At 35.3% G+C, this 16,487-nt stretch overlaps 2 protein-coding genes across 2 annotated transcripts; both read right to left on the reverse strand.

Annotated features, from left to right (window-relative positions):
* Window positions 1-612: 612 nt before the first annotated feature.
* Window positions 613-10,215, reverse strand: LOC18587231 (putative disease resistance RPP13-like protein 1). Its single transcript, XM_088802555.1, is given in 8 exon segments — window positions 613-1,080; window positions 1,177-1,480; window positions 1,750-2,739; window positions 2,836-3,144; window positions 3,412-3,501; window positions 4,647-4,973; window positions 5,322-5,398; window positions 5,722-10,215. A coding segment is annotated over 1 exon segment (4,308 nt). The 5' UTR covers window positions 10,087-10,215; the 3' UTR covers window positions 613-1,080; window positions 1,177-1,480; window positions 1,750-2,739; window positions 2,836-3,144; window positions 3,412-3,501; window positions 4,647-4,973; window positions 5,322-5,398; window positions 5,722-5,778.
* A 2,984-nt stretch (window positions 10,216-13,199) lies between these two features.
* LOC148760493 (ankyrin repeat-containing protein BDA1-like) lies at window positions 13,200-15,256 on the reverse strand. The gene is made up of 3 exons (XM_088810511.1): window positions 14,398-15,256; window positions 13,444-14,055; window positions 13,200-13,337 (listed from the first exon to the last, which is right to left on the reverse strand). Exons 1-3 carry the CDS (start codon window positions 14,992-14,994, stop codon window positions 13,200-13,202), a joined length of 1,347 nt encoding a protein of 448 aa, XP_088666637.1. The 5' UTR covers window positions 14,995-15,256.
* Between the last annotated feature and the right edge of the window lie 1,231 nt (window positions 15,257-16,487).

Genomic DNA, 16,487 nt, shown 5'->3' on the forward strand with positions numbered 1-16,487 from the left:
GAAAGAGCCAATATGTTTTCACTTGGTGGTAGGCCATGTTGCTTCTGTTCTGAGTTGGAACTGCTTTTCTTCCATCATTCACAGTTTGGACAACATTGGCTAGGAATTAATATGATGTAGCTGTTTCATTTGTGGATTCTGTTATTATAACGTTTATGCTTCTGCATAGTGTTACGAGGCCTGTTCGTTGTTGCTGATTTTTCATTGTAATGCTATATTCTGTTAAGGGGTGATCGGGTGATAGGTTGGTAGTTCTGTTTCCATTTAAGGTAATAGGGTGCTTTGCTCTCTGAACTGTTACTGTTTAAGAGTGCTTCTTGCTGCCTTTGTACTGATCTCTTAATTTTGATTAGCTTTTGTATACCTTTAATACTTAATAAAACCACCTATGAATGAGCAATATATATATACAAAGACAAGCCCTATGCAAACATTATCCAAGGAATGTATTGCCTATTGGAGGGCAATACAAAACTTTCCCATCAGTACGTAGTTGGATGTTAAAGCAGAGCCTTTTACTCGGAGCAATGTGTAATGAAAGTTGTATTATGCATCAATAAAAGAACTGAGCTGGAAAGAATGAAGACTTCTGACATAATTGCAGAATAGAACTGAATACAAAAATGTTTAAGCATTGTGATTCATACTTCATCACCAAGAAAAACAGAATTCTGGCCATTTATCCTGGTATGCAACTTGGAAAGTGCTTTAGATTAGATCAAGCGTTTGAGATGGTAGAAACCTCCTTTACTTCATTCAGAACATAATATGAGAGATAGAAGAAAGGATTCTACAAATTTTAGCAGAAAAAGAAGAGTACGAAATCCATCATACTACAAATGGGAAATACCCATTGGCAGCTTCTTAACTTGAATTGGTACAGAAACACTCGACACTGCTACGATGACAAAATGAATTTGGTTTATACAGAAGGTCCTAGGTTACCCGATTTTACATGCTATCTTGCATCATTGATGCGAAGGAGGAAAGATTTCCCTTTTTGGGAAGGAACTGCTCCCTGAACAACTTGGAAACCACCATTGAATTTTGAGGGCTTCGGAATATAAAGTTTACTTCACCCTGTCAGACAAGTTCCACAACATCAGGTTTTCATTTTGCAACAAGATTTCCTGGCAATAACTAAAACTTTTAGCTTTCTCTGTGTAGGAACATTACTGTTTTCAAGCTATGTTTCCCTTTGGGAAATTGTTGTTCCCTTCACACTGTCACGTGCTATTGTTGCCAATACATACTTTAATTTCTCATCATGTATCAGAAATTGAGTACTCATTGGGATTGAGGCTCAGATTGGTGTTTGCTCATTCAGCCTGGCACATGGTCAATGTGCCAGGTTATAACAAGCATTGAGAGTGGCAGCAACAAACGCAATGCCCACTTGGATAAGTAATAACATTCCCCATTTAGCGTCTTTCTACACCAGTTTGTTTGCTCCCATTGCAGGCACAAGCCTCTCCAACTTCTAATTGAAACCAAAATTAGATGTCATATAAATCTTCAAGCATATAACAATGTAACAATCATTTAAAATATTTGAAACCAATCTTGAAATGATTCTGCAAGAAATTTTAATAAGTCAGTGAAACCAATATGATTTGCAGACATAAAAATTTAAATGAATTAACAGATCCGTTCTGTTCAAGCATAAGCCTCTGCAACTTAGAATTAACATCAAATTAAAATCAAAGTTATAAATCTTTGGTTCATACAGAAGTGACCAAGTATTAATACCTGAGACCTTTCTTGAAATGGGCAGGGAATGTTTTACCAACAACCTGAAAGAAATATGTTTCATAGACGATGGTAATGCCAACCACCAGTTCATTACCATGAGGAGGTGTATTCTTTCATTGTGCTCTTTTTTCTTTCAATGGCTGAATCTCTGTGATGAAAAAATATATAAGCATAAAGCATTTGAACTACCTTGAAGCACACAACCAAGAGGAAGTTATCTAAGAGAACTAAAATATGTAAAGCATCTTCCATTCATTGTTCTATAAACTTCTACCTTCAAGATTAGCATTGTCTTACCGTCAACATTGTCTCACAAATCATGCAACCTCCTAAAGTGCCTACAAACAGCAACATATCACTTTTCACCTTTCCAATCTCAATATGAAGGTCCTGATTAATGTCATTTTCATGCAAAAACAAAAAACAAATCGATAGGAGAGACAAGCACTACTCAAACTTCCATATGGACAATAGAACATTAAAAGATTCTTGAAATTATTGAAAAAAAAAAATGCTTAAGCATTGTAATCCACACTTTTACATCAGCAAAAACTGAATTCTGGCCATTTCACCCTGATATGCAACTTGAAAAGTACTTTAGATTAAATCAACCAGTTGACAGAGTAGAAACCTCCTTTACTTTGAAAACATAATATGAGAAAGAAGAAAGGATTCTACAAATTTTAGTTGAAACAGATAAGAGTATATGAAATGCACCAACTAAAAATGGGAAATACACATTGTTAGCTTCTTAACTTGAAATATTACAAAAAACTTACGATGAGATTATCAATTTGGTTTGTACAGAAGGTCCCAGGTTACCTGATTTTACATGCTTGAGGCAGTCAGTAGCTATCTTATCATTTATGCTTGCACCACTGATGCAAAGAAGGAAAGATTCCCCTTTTAGGGAAGGAACTGCTATCTGAACTACTTCAAACAGCCATTGAATTTTTAAGGGCTATAGAATATAAATTCTATGTCATCCTGTGAGACAAATTCCACAACATCAGGTTCTCATTTTGCAACATGATTTCCTGGCAATAACAAAAACTTTTAGCTTTTTGTGTATAGGAACATTACCATTTTCAAACTATGTTTCCCTTTGGGAAATTGTTGTTCCCTTGACACGGTCACCGCTATTGTTGCCAATACATACTTTAATTTCTCATCATTTATCAAAAATTGAGTACTCATTGGGATTGAGGCAGAGATTTTGGTGTTTCCTCATTCAGCCCAGCATATGGTCAATATGCTGGGTTATAACAAGCATTAAGAGTGGCAGCAACGAAGGCAATGCCCACTTGGATAAGTAATGACATTCCCATTTTAGTGTCTTTCCAGACTAGTTTGTTTGCTCTGATAGCTGGCACAAGCCTCTGCAACTTCCAACTGAAACCAAAATTACATATCATATTAAACTTCAGGCATATAACAATATAACAATCATTTAATATATTTGAAACTAATCTCGAAATGATTCTGCAAGAAATTTTAATAAGAAGTCATTGAAACCAATATGATTTGTAGAAATAAAAATTTAAAAGTATTAACAGATTCGTTCTGTTCAAGCATAAGCCTCCGCAACTTAAAATTAACATCAAATTAAAATCAAAGTTATATATCTTGGTTTGTACAGAAGTGACCAAATATTAATACCTGAAACCTTTCTTGAAATAGTCCTGCAGGGAATGTTTTACCGGCAGTCTCAAAGAAATGTGTTTCATAGATGATAATAATGCCAAACATCTCTTCATTAACATGATGAAATTAATAAATAAAATTCTCCAGCTTTTAATAAACATTCCAATACAATAGTTACAACTAAAGTTTATTTTCCTTTACTTAAACTTCTGGTGAATGACCAAAAATACATATGAAGAACAAATGAGTATATAAGCATTTAGAAAAACAAATTAAACCATTGAAATCAACTACAACAACTTCTCATCTTGATTTTTCTTTTCAAATGATGGCAGACATTGAATCTATATATATCGAACCTGGAGAGAACTATCTGAAGGTTCCAATAACTTGCAATTAAACCATTTTTCTCCATGATGGAAGATAGAAGTTTCTCAATTCTGCAAAAGCATATACTCTTCTCTAAGAAAATGAGCTTTGGAAATGCTTGTCCAAAATTTAGTAAGCAAGAATCTATCAGTAGTTATGCTTAAAATTGAATCTTTGGTTTTGTTCACTTCAATTTAGATGAAACAAAAAATGAGAAATATTTAACTAGCTCATCTGATATAAGCATTTAAAGCAAATCTGAATTCTTCTATTCCTTCTCTGCCATTGGTCTCGCAATTCCTCAACATTGGCTAAGCCAAACATTCAACAAAAAAGTATGGCAGAGAAACTGAAATATGCAAAATAATAGTGGGAAAAAGGTTGAAAACTTGGGTTTTGGTTATTCTTCATATAAATCTTAATGCTGAGATAGTAAAGATCTCAGTGTGTGTATAGATTTCACCTTTTGTCCATCATCTCATTGTTGTACATATCTACCATTGTGAACATAAAATTTCAAATTGATTATCCTGAATGTAATTAGATATTTCCAAATTGGCATGCCTTAGTCTAATCATAATCAGCCTTCTCTTCTTAAGAGATGAACCATCTTCCTATTTTCTCCTCTAGATCACACCAGGGAATATGCAATTTGCTCATATGGCGTTGATTTTGGACCATTCTCATCTTTATACTTTTTCCACTGTTGAGTTTGTCAAATAATCAAGGAGAATATGAGCATTCATTCAGGATGATGGCATAATTATTGGACAAACAAATAGTACTATTAAGGAGGTATCAAGGACAAAATAATTAACAGAAAATTCTATAGATAAACCCTGTTTTTCTACAGCAAAGAAGCATAAAGAGAAGTTAAATACCTGGAGGCATATTCTTCCCACCAACGTACTACATTCAAATTAAAGTTTTCATTTTTAGAGTTGGGATGCTTTGGGCGAAGAAGTAATTCCCCTGATCCACAAAGTAATCAATGTAGCTTCTGGGTGACACTGTTTAGATCATGTATAGTAGTGCCAGAAGTTGAAGATATGCCAGGATAGCAAATGTTTCAACTATAGTCAAGGAAGCTTCTATATTAGCTCAATGCAATTTGCTAGTCAATTGTCAAGACATTGTCTCTGCAGATAGCTGCAATACGACTTCTTTTCTATTCTTCTAAACTTATTTGATTCAAAATTTTGTCAATCCTATCAAGAAAGTAAGAAACATAAATGAATAGATGAACAATAGGGTGAAAAATACAACTAAGAGCTAGCGTAACTTAAGAATACAAACTAGTCTAGGAGAATAAGTCCTTACATAGTGTCCTTAAAGTAGCAAAGTATTCAATAATGCCATTACACTAGATAAGGATTCCTTCTATCTTTGTAAATTTTTCTTTTTCTTTTTAAATTTTTTGTGTTTCTTTCATTTCCAACCTTTCATTTTTTTCCATCTTGCTGGAGCATGCAGTGGGCTTCAAAAGGATAGCATACTGCAATTCGAAAAAAGTGGGGTGGGGGGGGGGGGGGGGGGGGGGGGGATTGTGTATATACCTGATCTATTTGAATTTAGGTAATGTACTGCTACCATAAGCATTGTCACAGATCACTCATCCTCAATGGCAGTGTGCCTGTAAAATGAAGAAAATGAGATCAGTATAACTTTTTTTTTCCCTTTTTCTCTAAGTTCAGCAGCCTATTGTAGATTGGGTGCTCGAGCTTAATTCCAAAACAAAACTCAAAACTTGGTTCAAGTTTTATCAACTTTCATTTATGTAAACTCAAACTTGACTTGAAAAAGTAATTAAGCTACTTAAACTCAATTCGCTTTAACTAGATTTGTAAACAGTATTGAACTAACGAACCTATAGTAATTATGAAAATAGAGCACTTGAACACTTGAATTAATGTATGTTCTACAAATAAAAAAAGATTTATGAAAAATAAAAGATACCTAATTTCTGGGCGAACTTCTGTTTACGAACACAAACCCTTTCAAATTTGATTTTTCTCACAGTATGGCAATGATAGGTACGTGGGCAATATTGGGCCACTCTGGTCCTTCATCCGTCTTGCATCGCTGTTTTAGCAATGGACAACCACGAATTTGTAATGCCAAAAGTGAAGGAAGCATTTCCTTACTGGGAAGGAATTTGAGCTTGAGGCAATTTAGGATTTCCAATGATTTGAGAGAGGTGAGATTTTGAAAGCCTTTGGAGGACAAAATTTCAAGGTTGGGAAAATCTCTGATGAAGAAAAAGGTGAGAGAGGGGGGCAGAAGCATTTCTTCATGAGGGAATGACGCCACATCTAGTGAAGCACCGTGGATGCGGAAATGCTTAAGAGAGGTGAGTTTGTGCAAACCCCACTCGATTACTGACTTGCAGAAATTGGGTTGCGAGATTGTAAGTGAAATGAGATTGGTAGGGAACCCCCCTTCTGGCAAAGATACCACACTCGCACAACTCATAAGATGGAACTCTCAGAGTTTGGGGGTTAACAATCCACTTCCTGGGAAAGAAATCAGATTTGGACAACCACAAATTAAGACCTCCTCAAGATGGTTGAGATTGTCCGATCCACGTGGCAAAGATCTAAAATTTTCACAACAGGAGATATGAATCTGTTCAAGAGAAGAGTTGTCTTCAATTTCAGGTGCTATGGATTCTAGAGATGGGCAACTGTCGATACAGAGGTATTTCAGCCCCTTAGGTAGCTTGCCATTGGATAATAAGCAAGCTAACCTTTCTCTACAATTATAGATGGTTACACGTTGAAGATCAACAGGTAAGTCGCCCCTTGCGGATAAAGATATCAAAGACTGACAATTTCCAATAGTCAATTGCTCTATGCTGATATTTTCTCTTTCATCCAGCAAGTACTGCAAATTCTCACAACGAACAATGGATAAACTTATAAACTTTAACGGTAAGTCGCGCCTTGCGGATAAAGATATGAAAGACTTACAATCTTCAATTTCCAATTTCTTTAGAAAAAATGTGCCGTTGATACTGACATTTTCTCTTTCATCCAGCAAGTACTGCAAATTCTTGCAACATCTAATGGTTAAACTTCTTAAATTTGCAGGCAAATTTCCCTTTGAAAATGAAATCAATCTTGGGCATCTTTCAATTTGTAACACCGTAAGGGATGTGTAGCTGTGTAGGCTTTTTGATAGCCTTTCTAGCCTTTCACAATCAGAAATACCCAAATCTACAATATTGCGAGGGATTCCCAATTGCATTTGCTCTTCCTTTTCGTCCTCAACCCCTATTGAAGCAAGTTGTGAACAATTCTGAATTTTCAAAAAGCGAAGGGCCGACGGATATGCTGAGCATCCTTCCTGGTTCTGCCATGAAGAAATTAGTTCCTCACATTCACCTATAGAAAGAGATTCTGCTTTTCTCAACCCTAACATCAGATCTCTTGGACAAGTGAATTTCGAAATGTTTGAAAGGGAGACACTTTTCATGAGTGAGCCAAAATTTGTAAAACTCGTACCCACCACCTCTTGGCATTCTTCAATTTTTAACTTGCACAACTTTGTAAGGCTAGAGAGTGAAACTACCAGTTGCTCACATTCACGAACCTTAAGTTTCTTCAATGAAGGAGGACAAGTAGCTAGATTTCTCAGTTTTTGACATCGAAGAATCACAAGTTCCTCCAAAGAACGAAGACGAGTAGGTAAACTTCCTAACAACTTGGGACAATTTGAAATGGAGAGCAAGCAGAGTTGTTGGAACACATCTCCGTCAACTTCACAAGGATCCCATTCCTTCCATTCAGGCATGTTATAAAAAAATAATTCCTCTAATTTTGGAAATGCAATTGACGTATTTTCTCCAAAAAAGTTAGAACCCACAACAGTCACCTTATTCATGTTCTTGATAAAAAGGGATTTTAGCAGTGGTAATTTTCCAATTGCTGGTAATGATGTGCAATTTGGACAATAATACAGCCCCAAATGTGATAGCTTTTCAAACGATGGATCTCCTATCCAACTTGGGAATGTTTCACCTCCGTAATAGTTGATGGTGAGCCTTTCAAGCATTGCATGTGGTCGGAGTGAATTCAACACGTCCATGTGAAATTGAATTTCTTCTACTGCAAAAGCGTCACGGGAGTACTTCCATTCCAAAGTTAAATCAGAAAGGTTTGACTTATTACATAACCCAGCCACCGCTGCATCTTGAGCTTTGACAATATTCCTCAATCCTGAAATAAGAAGTCCACCCTTAAGATTAGACAATTTCTGCATCTCCTGTATCTGAAGGCCATTATCTTGACTCACAACAAATCTTGTCAATGTTTGGAGGCTGGTTAGCTCACCAATTCCCATCGGCATCCTTATTTGTGAAATTGTATGAGTAAAATCAAGATGCCTTAGGTTAATTAAATCCCCCATTTTTGAAGGAAACTCCTTAAGAAAATAACAATGCCGCAAAATCAAAGTCTCTAAATTGTAAAGTTTGCATATTGAATCAGGTAGAGTTTTGATTTGAGTGTGAGAAAAATTGAGATAACGCAGATGTATCAAATCTCCAAAAACATCAAGTAACTTGGTCAAGTGATACCCTTCTAAAGAAAGCACCCTTAAGCATTTCAATTTTGACAACAAATCAAAGAGAACTTGATTAGATATATAGCAATACCCTTTTTCTAGCATCTTCAACGGTAAGAAGGTTCTTAAATGCTCCATTCCATTAAAGATTTGAAAGTTTTTAATTCCATCCCTCCGACCACCAATGTAAGATGAGTGGCGAGCATTATTGGAAATGTCCAATTCCTTGTCACCCTCCACTCTGAAGCATAAATCTTTGGCGATTGATTGAGCCAAATCATTAATAAGATCATGCATTACATATCGAGACTTATCCTGATTGGATCTTTCAAAAAATGATCTCGATACAAGTTCTTGAAAGATCTCCTGACCCAAATCTTCATTTCTATTCACAGCTCCCACTCGTAGAAAACCTTCTGCCATCCATAACCAGACTATTTCTGTCTCAGTAAATTCATAGTCTTTGGGGAGTATGGCACAGTAAGCAAAACATCGCTTTAGATGTCGAGGAAGATGATGATAGCTTATTCGTAAAGCTGGAATTATGTTACTTCTCTCTTCTGGTAAATTCCAAATCTCACTTTCCAGTATCCATTTCCATGCATCAAGGTCATCCTTATTGCGCAAAAGGCCTCCAATGGTCTTAGCTGCCAAAGGCAAGCCGTTGCACTTCTTCACAATCTTTAGACCAATTTCTTCTAAATTCGGAAGCCTACTGAAATCTTTTGCTCCTAATGCATGGTGAGTTAATACAGAAAGGCAATCTTCATCTGACAACTTTTGCAGCTTGTGATCAGCTGGGATAGTTCTCGTCATCGATGAAACACTTTGTTCACGAGTCGTCACAATAATTGTAGTTCCTTTCCCAAAGGGGGCTATTAGGAGAGTCCAATCATTATAGATTTGATGCCAAAGGTCATCCAAAATGAGAAGTAGTCTTTTTCCAGACAACCTCTGCTTCAATTTTATTTGAAGATTATTCAAATCAGCTCCAGCATCAGGAGATTCATGGCCAATTGATGACAAAATTGATTTGGTTATATCTTTGATATCAAAAATTTCAGAAACGTATACCCATGCTTTGAGATCAAAATAATCATGCACCTGATTGTCATTGTAGACAAGCTGAGCAAGAGTTGTCTTGCCAATCCCTCCCATGCCAACGATGGGAATCACACAAATTTCAACAACATTCCTATTTGAAATCAATTCAAAGATTGATTCTTTGTCATTTGCCCGGCCGTAGACTTGAGTTTCAGTCACCAAGGAAGTGGTTGGAGGCCCTTTTATTGCTCTTTTAGGCCTCCCACCAACATTTTCAGTCAAAGCCAAGGCACCCCTTCGTTCTGCTAACTCTTGAAATCTAGTGGTGATCTCTTTTATCATGGACATCATTTCGCCATTAGATGAGAAATTATGACTGAAGCAAGTATGAAGGAACTTTTGTAACTTACTTGACCTGTCTTGATGCTCCCTCGTCAAATTGCGTCTCAAAGCTTTAGTAGCAAACTCATCCAATACATCATCCGCATCGTATGCCAAGTGTTGGAGCTCGGTCAACCATCTCTTCACATGCAGATCCTTCACGTGCTTCTCCTCGGCATCATCTAGCACTGCTTGAATACCGGGCAATATGTTTTCCCACTTGCGGAGCTCCTCGCGAACTTGCTTCTCGGTTACAACATTGAGGAATTCAGCTAACTTACTGAACAACGCATCAAAGAACGCAGCTAGAGCAGCTTCTCCGATAACAGACATGGCTTCTGACTTTGGAAAAACAGAGAGAAATTGTGTGTGAAATGGAGCAGAGGTAACTCTGAACGACAAGAAAAACAGAGAAAATGGGGAATCTTTTACAGTGGAGCTACTAAAACGCAGCACTGCTAAAAGTCGTTAAAGGCACAACAATTGTTAAAGGTAATAAACGCAGATAGAGATGCTATTGGGAAAAGAGACGGGTAAAGTAATAAGCTTTCTTTTAACTTTTTAATTTTTTATTGAAATTTCCAAGTAATTGTTTAGTAAAAAGCTGGAGGAACCTTGTACCAAACTTTGATAGAGAAAATAGCTTTGGTTATTAGTACATGATCATCCAAGATATTAGCTAAGTATAGGACAAAGAAATTGTTTAAACTTAATTACTGGGCGTTTAGAAATGAGGAAGATATTAATTAGGAGTGTCAGTGTCATGTCCTATAACCAAAGTCACTAATCTGACAAAAAAATGTAGTTTTTAAGAGTCAAAATGTGGTGTCATTTTCATTGTTCATCTTCTCCTCCACTCCACAATGTAATTTTCAATTACAAGTAAAATATGGTTAAATTTTAGCTTTCAAAAATAATCATGTTTATTTAAAATAATAATAATAATAATTTATACCCAATAAGAAAATCCAAATAATAAGTTGCGAATTGAAAATGTATTATTGTTATAAACAAATTCAGTTTTTTATCTCAATGTGTAATTTAGTTATTTTTTAACATCCATTAATGATGTTAAGGGTATTGGGAAGGAGTGTCTATTTTGAGTAGTAATAGATCTAAGATGAAATTTTAAAAAGTGAGATAATTTATCCAAAAGGTATTAGATTTTTAGCAATAACATTTCATTAATTATGAATATGACTCTGCAAAAGAAATTAATTATAAATATGGATAACGTTATGGAGTTTGGATTGCTTGTTTACTTACAAATAACATGAATAATAAATATAACAATTTTATAAGTATTTATTGTTGTTCAAATGGTTGGAGAATTGGACATGTTAGCAACTTTTTTTATGAAAATATTTGTATTTAGTGTCTTTTTTGTATGATTGAAAATAATTTTGCGTAAATGACATTTATATCATTTATTTTTAAATGGATCAATGTAAATTTTATTATTGTATTTTTAATTTGATTAAAATATAATTAAATTTTAACAATAAAAGAATATTTTATAACATATTTTAATTTTTTTTTATCATTTTTAAATTAAATTAGAAAGTATTGTGATAAAATTACTCCCCTTGGAAGATTAGTGATAAAATTATTTGTTTTCAATGCAGGTGATCTTGTATTCATAGTTGGGTACATCAATTTAACTTTTCGCAAATTTATGACTTCAAATCATCTGCCACGTTAAATTTTAGCAACTTCAGAGACAAGCAAAAGGAAACTCGTTTCTTTTGCTTGTATCTTTCTCACTTCTGATGAAAGTGAAGCTTGTGAAACCAAACGCAAGATGAATGAAGGGAACACCGGCCAAGACTTCATGGGAAAATGAAACCTGACATCACATTTGACTTTGTCATGTCCATTGGTCTAAGTTTTTTGCCAGGACTTTCCCTGTCAATTAGTAATTAATGCAAGTTATAGTATTTTAGCAGTCATGAGTTGAAGTTAAAAATGTGGTCTCAGGAGATTATAAGATTTCAGGACTCACTTATTTCCTTAACTGGTCTCTTCTGCTCTTTATGTGGAAAACAAAACTCAGTACCCATCATTTTTTAAATATGGATTCAAAAATATTTTTTAAATAGTGTTATAATTAAAATAATAATAATGATAATTTTATTAGTATTGTTAATAATATAATTAATAGAAATTTTCAACACTTCAGTCTACTTGTATAACCATGGATCTGTCTAGTTGCTTAGCTAAGCAAGCCAAGAAAGTCAACTCTAAGTAATTAAACTTCGAACGGTCTCTTGCCAACAAAAATAAAAATTTAATTCAAAAAAACCATTGGAACAGCCAACAAAAATAGTCCATTAACCCATTCAAATTCAACTTTGAATAAAAAGTCATACTCCATCTTTGACTTTGACTTTTCCAATTGGTTGATTAATTGGTGTGTAATTGGTTATCTTTGATATTGGTTACATATGATTAAACAGCAATGATTGGGATGAAAGAGAGATTTGAAAATAATACAGAAAAACAGGGGAAGCAAGAAACACGTAGCAAACGAATAGAAATTATTATTCAAAAGAAGAAATACAGAAGAAAAGTCACAGCTATGACTAAAAGTAAACAAACACCAATGCCAAGTGCTTTGAACTTAGAAAAAAGCAGTAGAGATGAAGAGATTTGAAGTGATAAGTTGAGTTTACCTTGTATTATGTTTGTCTTAAAAAGTTAACTTAATGCAACTCGATATTTTATGAAAATATCAAAAAAGAAAAGAAAAGAAAGGATTGTAAGTGTTTTGGACAAGATTGTTACCCAGAAGAAGTCGAGAGAGAAAGAAATTGAGATAATTGTATGAGGGGGCAGTAGGTGTAGCATAAGGTTTGACATGCAGTCATGCATGTTTTTGTACATATAGCACAATTGAAGCAAGCAATTAGCAAAATTGAGAATATATAATTGGAGGAAAGATTGCTTTACAGTTTTCTCACAAGTTCGCCAATTTATAGAGGGAATCAAATTTTCATAAAATGCCAATAGCTAATTTTGGCTACTAACCTTTGCCAAACCATATTGCATTCAACTTGTTTATGCTCAATCTAACAATGATTTGTGGTTTTGTGGGGTAAACTTTACATTTCAAATGTTGAATTCAGATCATCTGACCAGTGACCACCGCCAAGATCTTGATATTTGTTTGGCATTTGTTCCAAATATTATGATGTAACAAAGTAATTATAGTCCTTCGCAACCACTTCCTGAAATATCCTACCAAAAAAACACATTCTGAAAAAAAACTGGAAATTGTTACTACAGTGACTGTTGCTCCCAGTCAGACTAGTAGATATCAAGTGAAAGTTCAATTTTGCTTCCAAAAATTAGTGTCTCAGTATATATATATATGATGAACGACAGGGAGGAATATCAGTTATTTTGAGATAATCAAAGCGAGCCAGGTTTTCTTTAATGCACCCACATCATGCTGACGGATTTATTTCTGGACATGTCTCTTCACCGGGGGCAGCAGCGGCTCCACGTCTCTGAACTTCAGCTGATAAAAGTTCTTCGGGGCACAGCTTTGCGTCGTAGAGCCGGATCAGTTGCTGAAGTTCCATCTGGTTTTTTTTTTTGAAAAACACAGAATTTCCAACTGTATACCAATGAAGTGTAGTAAAGAGAAGGAAATGACCAAACCAAGAAACTAGATATTGCGGAAGATACTCTGGAACGTGGGTTTATGATAAAAATCGACACATAATAGCAAAGTGACAACAACGATAGTAGCATTTTCAGTATAGATCCAAAAAAGTCATCTGGTACGAGAAGACTAATTACGGTGGCTGCAAGATAAACGGCTAAATTGTTGCACACTGAGAAAAACGTGAAATTTTTTCCACTCATGATGACCGTTCCCGCTGCAACATCGGGTGATGGTCCGCCAACTGGTGATAGCCCTCCATCAGTTCTGCTATTTGTAACATTAACATCAATATTGTCCTGACGAACACTACCAGGGGGACTGTAAATAGTTTGGTAGGTAGCTGCTAGTATCAGCCCAGCGACCACGAGCAAAGCATTAAGCAGATCGTCTGAGATTCTCATTCTTTGACGTACGATATATATCACAAAGCTTTTATCAAACCGTATCTTTGATCTTAAGACAGCACTAAGCCTTTCAGTACTTTCAATTGATGAAGCTGTTACAACTGGAGTGCGGCGCCTTAGCATTTTACGAACTACTCTTCTATCCAATTGGGTTTGACCTTGCAAGATCTGTGAAGCATCTTCACCTTTACTGTTCTTAGCCTTTATTTCAGCTAACAATTGAATGGCCTGTATGAATTGTACACAAGAACCCCGATTCATGGAAGAGAAAATAATTATTATTGCAACAATGGAGAAAAAAAAAGAGAACATAGAAATTAGAAAAAAAAAAAGATCAAATATATAAAAAAGCATTTTCTAATCAGTTTGTTGGTATATAAATATCAACTCCTAGTCTCCTACTATGCTTTCTAGTTGTGCTATTATTGTTCATGCCACAGAGTTAGTTTGTCTTGATTAATTGTGAGCAATTTTGTAAAGTAGCCATATTTTTGTTCCAAGAGGAGGATCAAAGCTAGAATCCTGATTAGTTTCACAAACTAAAAAAAATGCACAAGTATAAGAACATGCCTGAATTTGCATATTGGATACTGCAATATCCAGTGCAGTGTTTCCTTGCTCATCCCTCCAATTCGGAAAGAACTTTTTCCAATCTAAGGCATCTTTGTGACAGATTCTCTGCAACCATCCGATCAGAATTTCAAGAGCCTCTAACATGTTTGTTTTAACAGCAATGTGCAAAACAGTCTCGCCTCGAACCGTCACATCTTCAATAGACTCTGGGCAAGCTAGAAGAAAATAAACCATAAGATGGATGTTCCCGTTCTTGGTAGCATAATGTAAAGGGGTCAAACCCCCTCTTCCTTTGACACGAACAAGACCAGGATCAGCATGCACAAATAAAGACACCAACTCGAAATGTCCATTTATGAGGGCAAGGTGCATGGGGCTAAGCCCTGACTTGTTTAACTTTTTAGTAAAGGAAGGCATCAAGTTAATCATCTCCATTGCAAAACGAGTTTGCCCAGAAGAAGCTGCTATGTGTAGAGGAGAATCTACGAACATTCTCTCATCAATCCGCCTCAAAACATCCTCCTCCTCCCAAATTAGTTCATACAAGGCATCTATATCACCCACCTGAGAGGCTTGAATCAAGCGATCGTTCATTGTAAAGACGCTTGAAAATTCTTGAAATGTTGGAAGTAAAGCAAGGAATATGTATGCAAGACTTAGAGAATTGATCAGAATATAGAAATATGGAAGTGAAAGGCCTATAACCAATTAGCAAGGCTTGGCTCCGCAGAGGACCTTATTGCGAATTTATAGCCTTAAAACCTTGTTAATTTCTAGGGACCTTACCTCATTTCTTTTACTGCTCTCTTTCTCAGATGAAAGAAACATCGGTTTAGTTTACTGATGAAAGTGAAGTAAGGCCCGGCCCCGTCCTGTGCTTTGCTTCCCATAACCATTATTTATAGGCTAAATTTCTTTCTGACAAGACGAAGGAAACATCGGTGTAAACTTCTGATGAAAGTGAAGTAAACCTGATAGAAGTTGAACCAAAGGAACATCGTTGTCAACTTCAGACAAAACAATTATACTTTTCTGTATCAAAACAGAAGGCAATAGGAAGTCGTTGATTGTTTTTCCACCCCGGTCCCTTCCGAATACAAATCGTCTGCCCCTGCTTTGTGCCCCGTTTAATACCGCTCTTATAATTTGATGCTATAAGTTCTTATTTGTTAACGTCAGCTGATAGGTCATTTGTACTGCCGTTAGCTGTAACTTCAATCTTAGATAACATCAATACTCTGCAACCTCCTTTTTTCCACACTTCTCTCATCAAATCTTTCATCAAATTCAATGAACACGTATACTTAAGTTTTTTTTTTGTTTGCTTTTCATGTATATTCTGATAATGATGGTAATAAAAATGTTGAAGGAGAAGAAAATCAGGAAGAAGAAGAAGAAAAAGAGGCGAAATTATTCTTGAACAAAGTTCTTTTGATAGTCAAATCTTGATAGGCATTAGAGGAAGAGAAAACACAAGCATTCTTATTCATTTGAAAAAGTTGACTATGACAAGAGTAAGTAGAGCAAATAAACTCATGAGTTAATCCATAAGATTGAATAAGAACGGGTAATCAGGTATATATATCACGAGTTTTTACTTTCTCTTGTAATATGTTTGTCTGTCTGCCATGTTGGAGCTGTAAGGTGCTGTTTATGATGAAATTTTTTATTTTATAATTGAGTCTGAGTATAAATTGTTGTTACAGGATTTTTGTATGCTAGATTAAACAGAACTCATGCTCTGGTTGATCACCCATCGACTAGAATAATCCGGTTCTTACTCAATAAATTCCATAATTTCTCAAAAAAAAAAAAAGAAAATCAAAGCATTCTTATTCATAGGAAGACTTTTATAGGCATTATAGGAATAGCAAACATAAGTGTTCTTCTTCGTCTGAAGATTCTGACTTTGGTAAAAAAAAAAAAAAATGTATCCAAAGGTCTAAAAGATGATGAGATTGCTGTTATTCACTGTGGAAATAATGAACAAGTAGCTGATGTTTTTACTAAGTGTCTGAACAAAGACAAGTTTCTTACAGTAAGAGCTTCATTGGGAGTCTGCAAAATCAACACTAAGGAAGTGTGAT

Source organism: Theobroma cacao, chromosome 10 (assembly GCF_053813885.1).
Source record: "Theobroma cacao isolate CCN51 chromosome 10, ASM5381388v1, whole genome shotgun sequence".
In the NCBI taxonomy this organism is placed as follows: Eukaryota; Viridiplantae; Streptophyta; class Magnoliopsida; order Malvales; family Malvaceae; genus Theobroma; species Theobroma cacao.

Excerpts from the sequence above, each read along its gene's own strand:
- LOC148760493 (XM_088810511.1), bottom strand. The coding sequence starts at position 14,994 with ATGAACGATCGCTTGATTCAAGCCTCTCAGGTGGGTGATATAGATGCC. Across the intron at positions 14,056-14,397 it reads TATCCAATATGCAAATTCAG|GCCATTCAATTGTTAGCTGA; the intron begins GCATGTTCTTAT and ends CAATTCATACAG. Across the intron at positions 13,338-13,443 it reads TCATAAACCCACGTTCCAGA|ATGGAACTTCAGCAACTGAT; the intron begins GTATCTTCCGCA and ends AAAAAAAACCAG.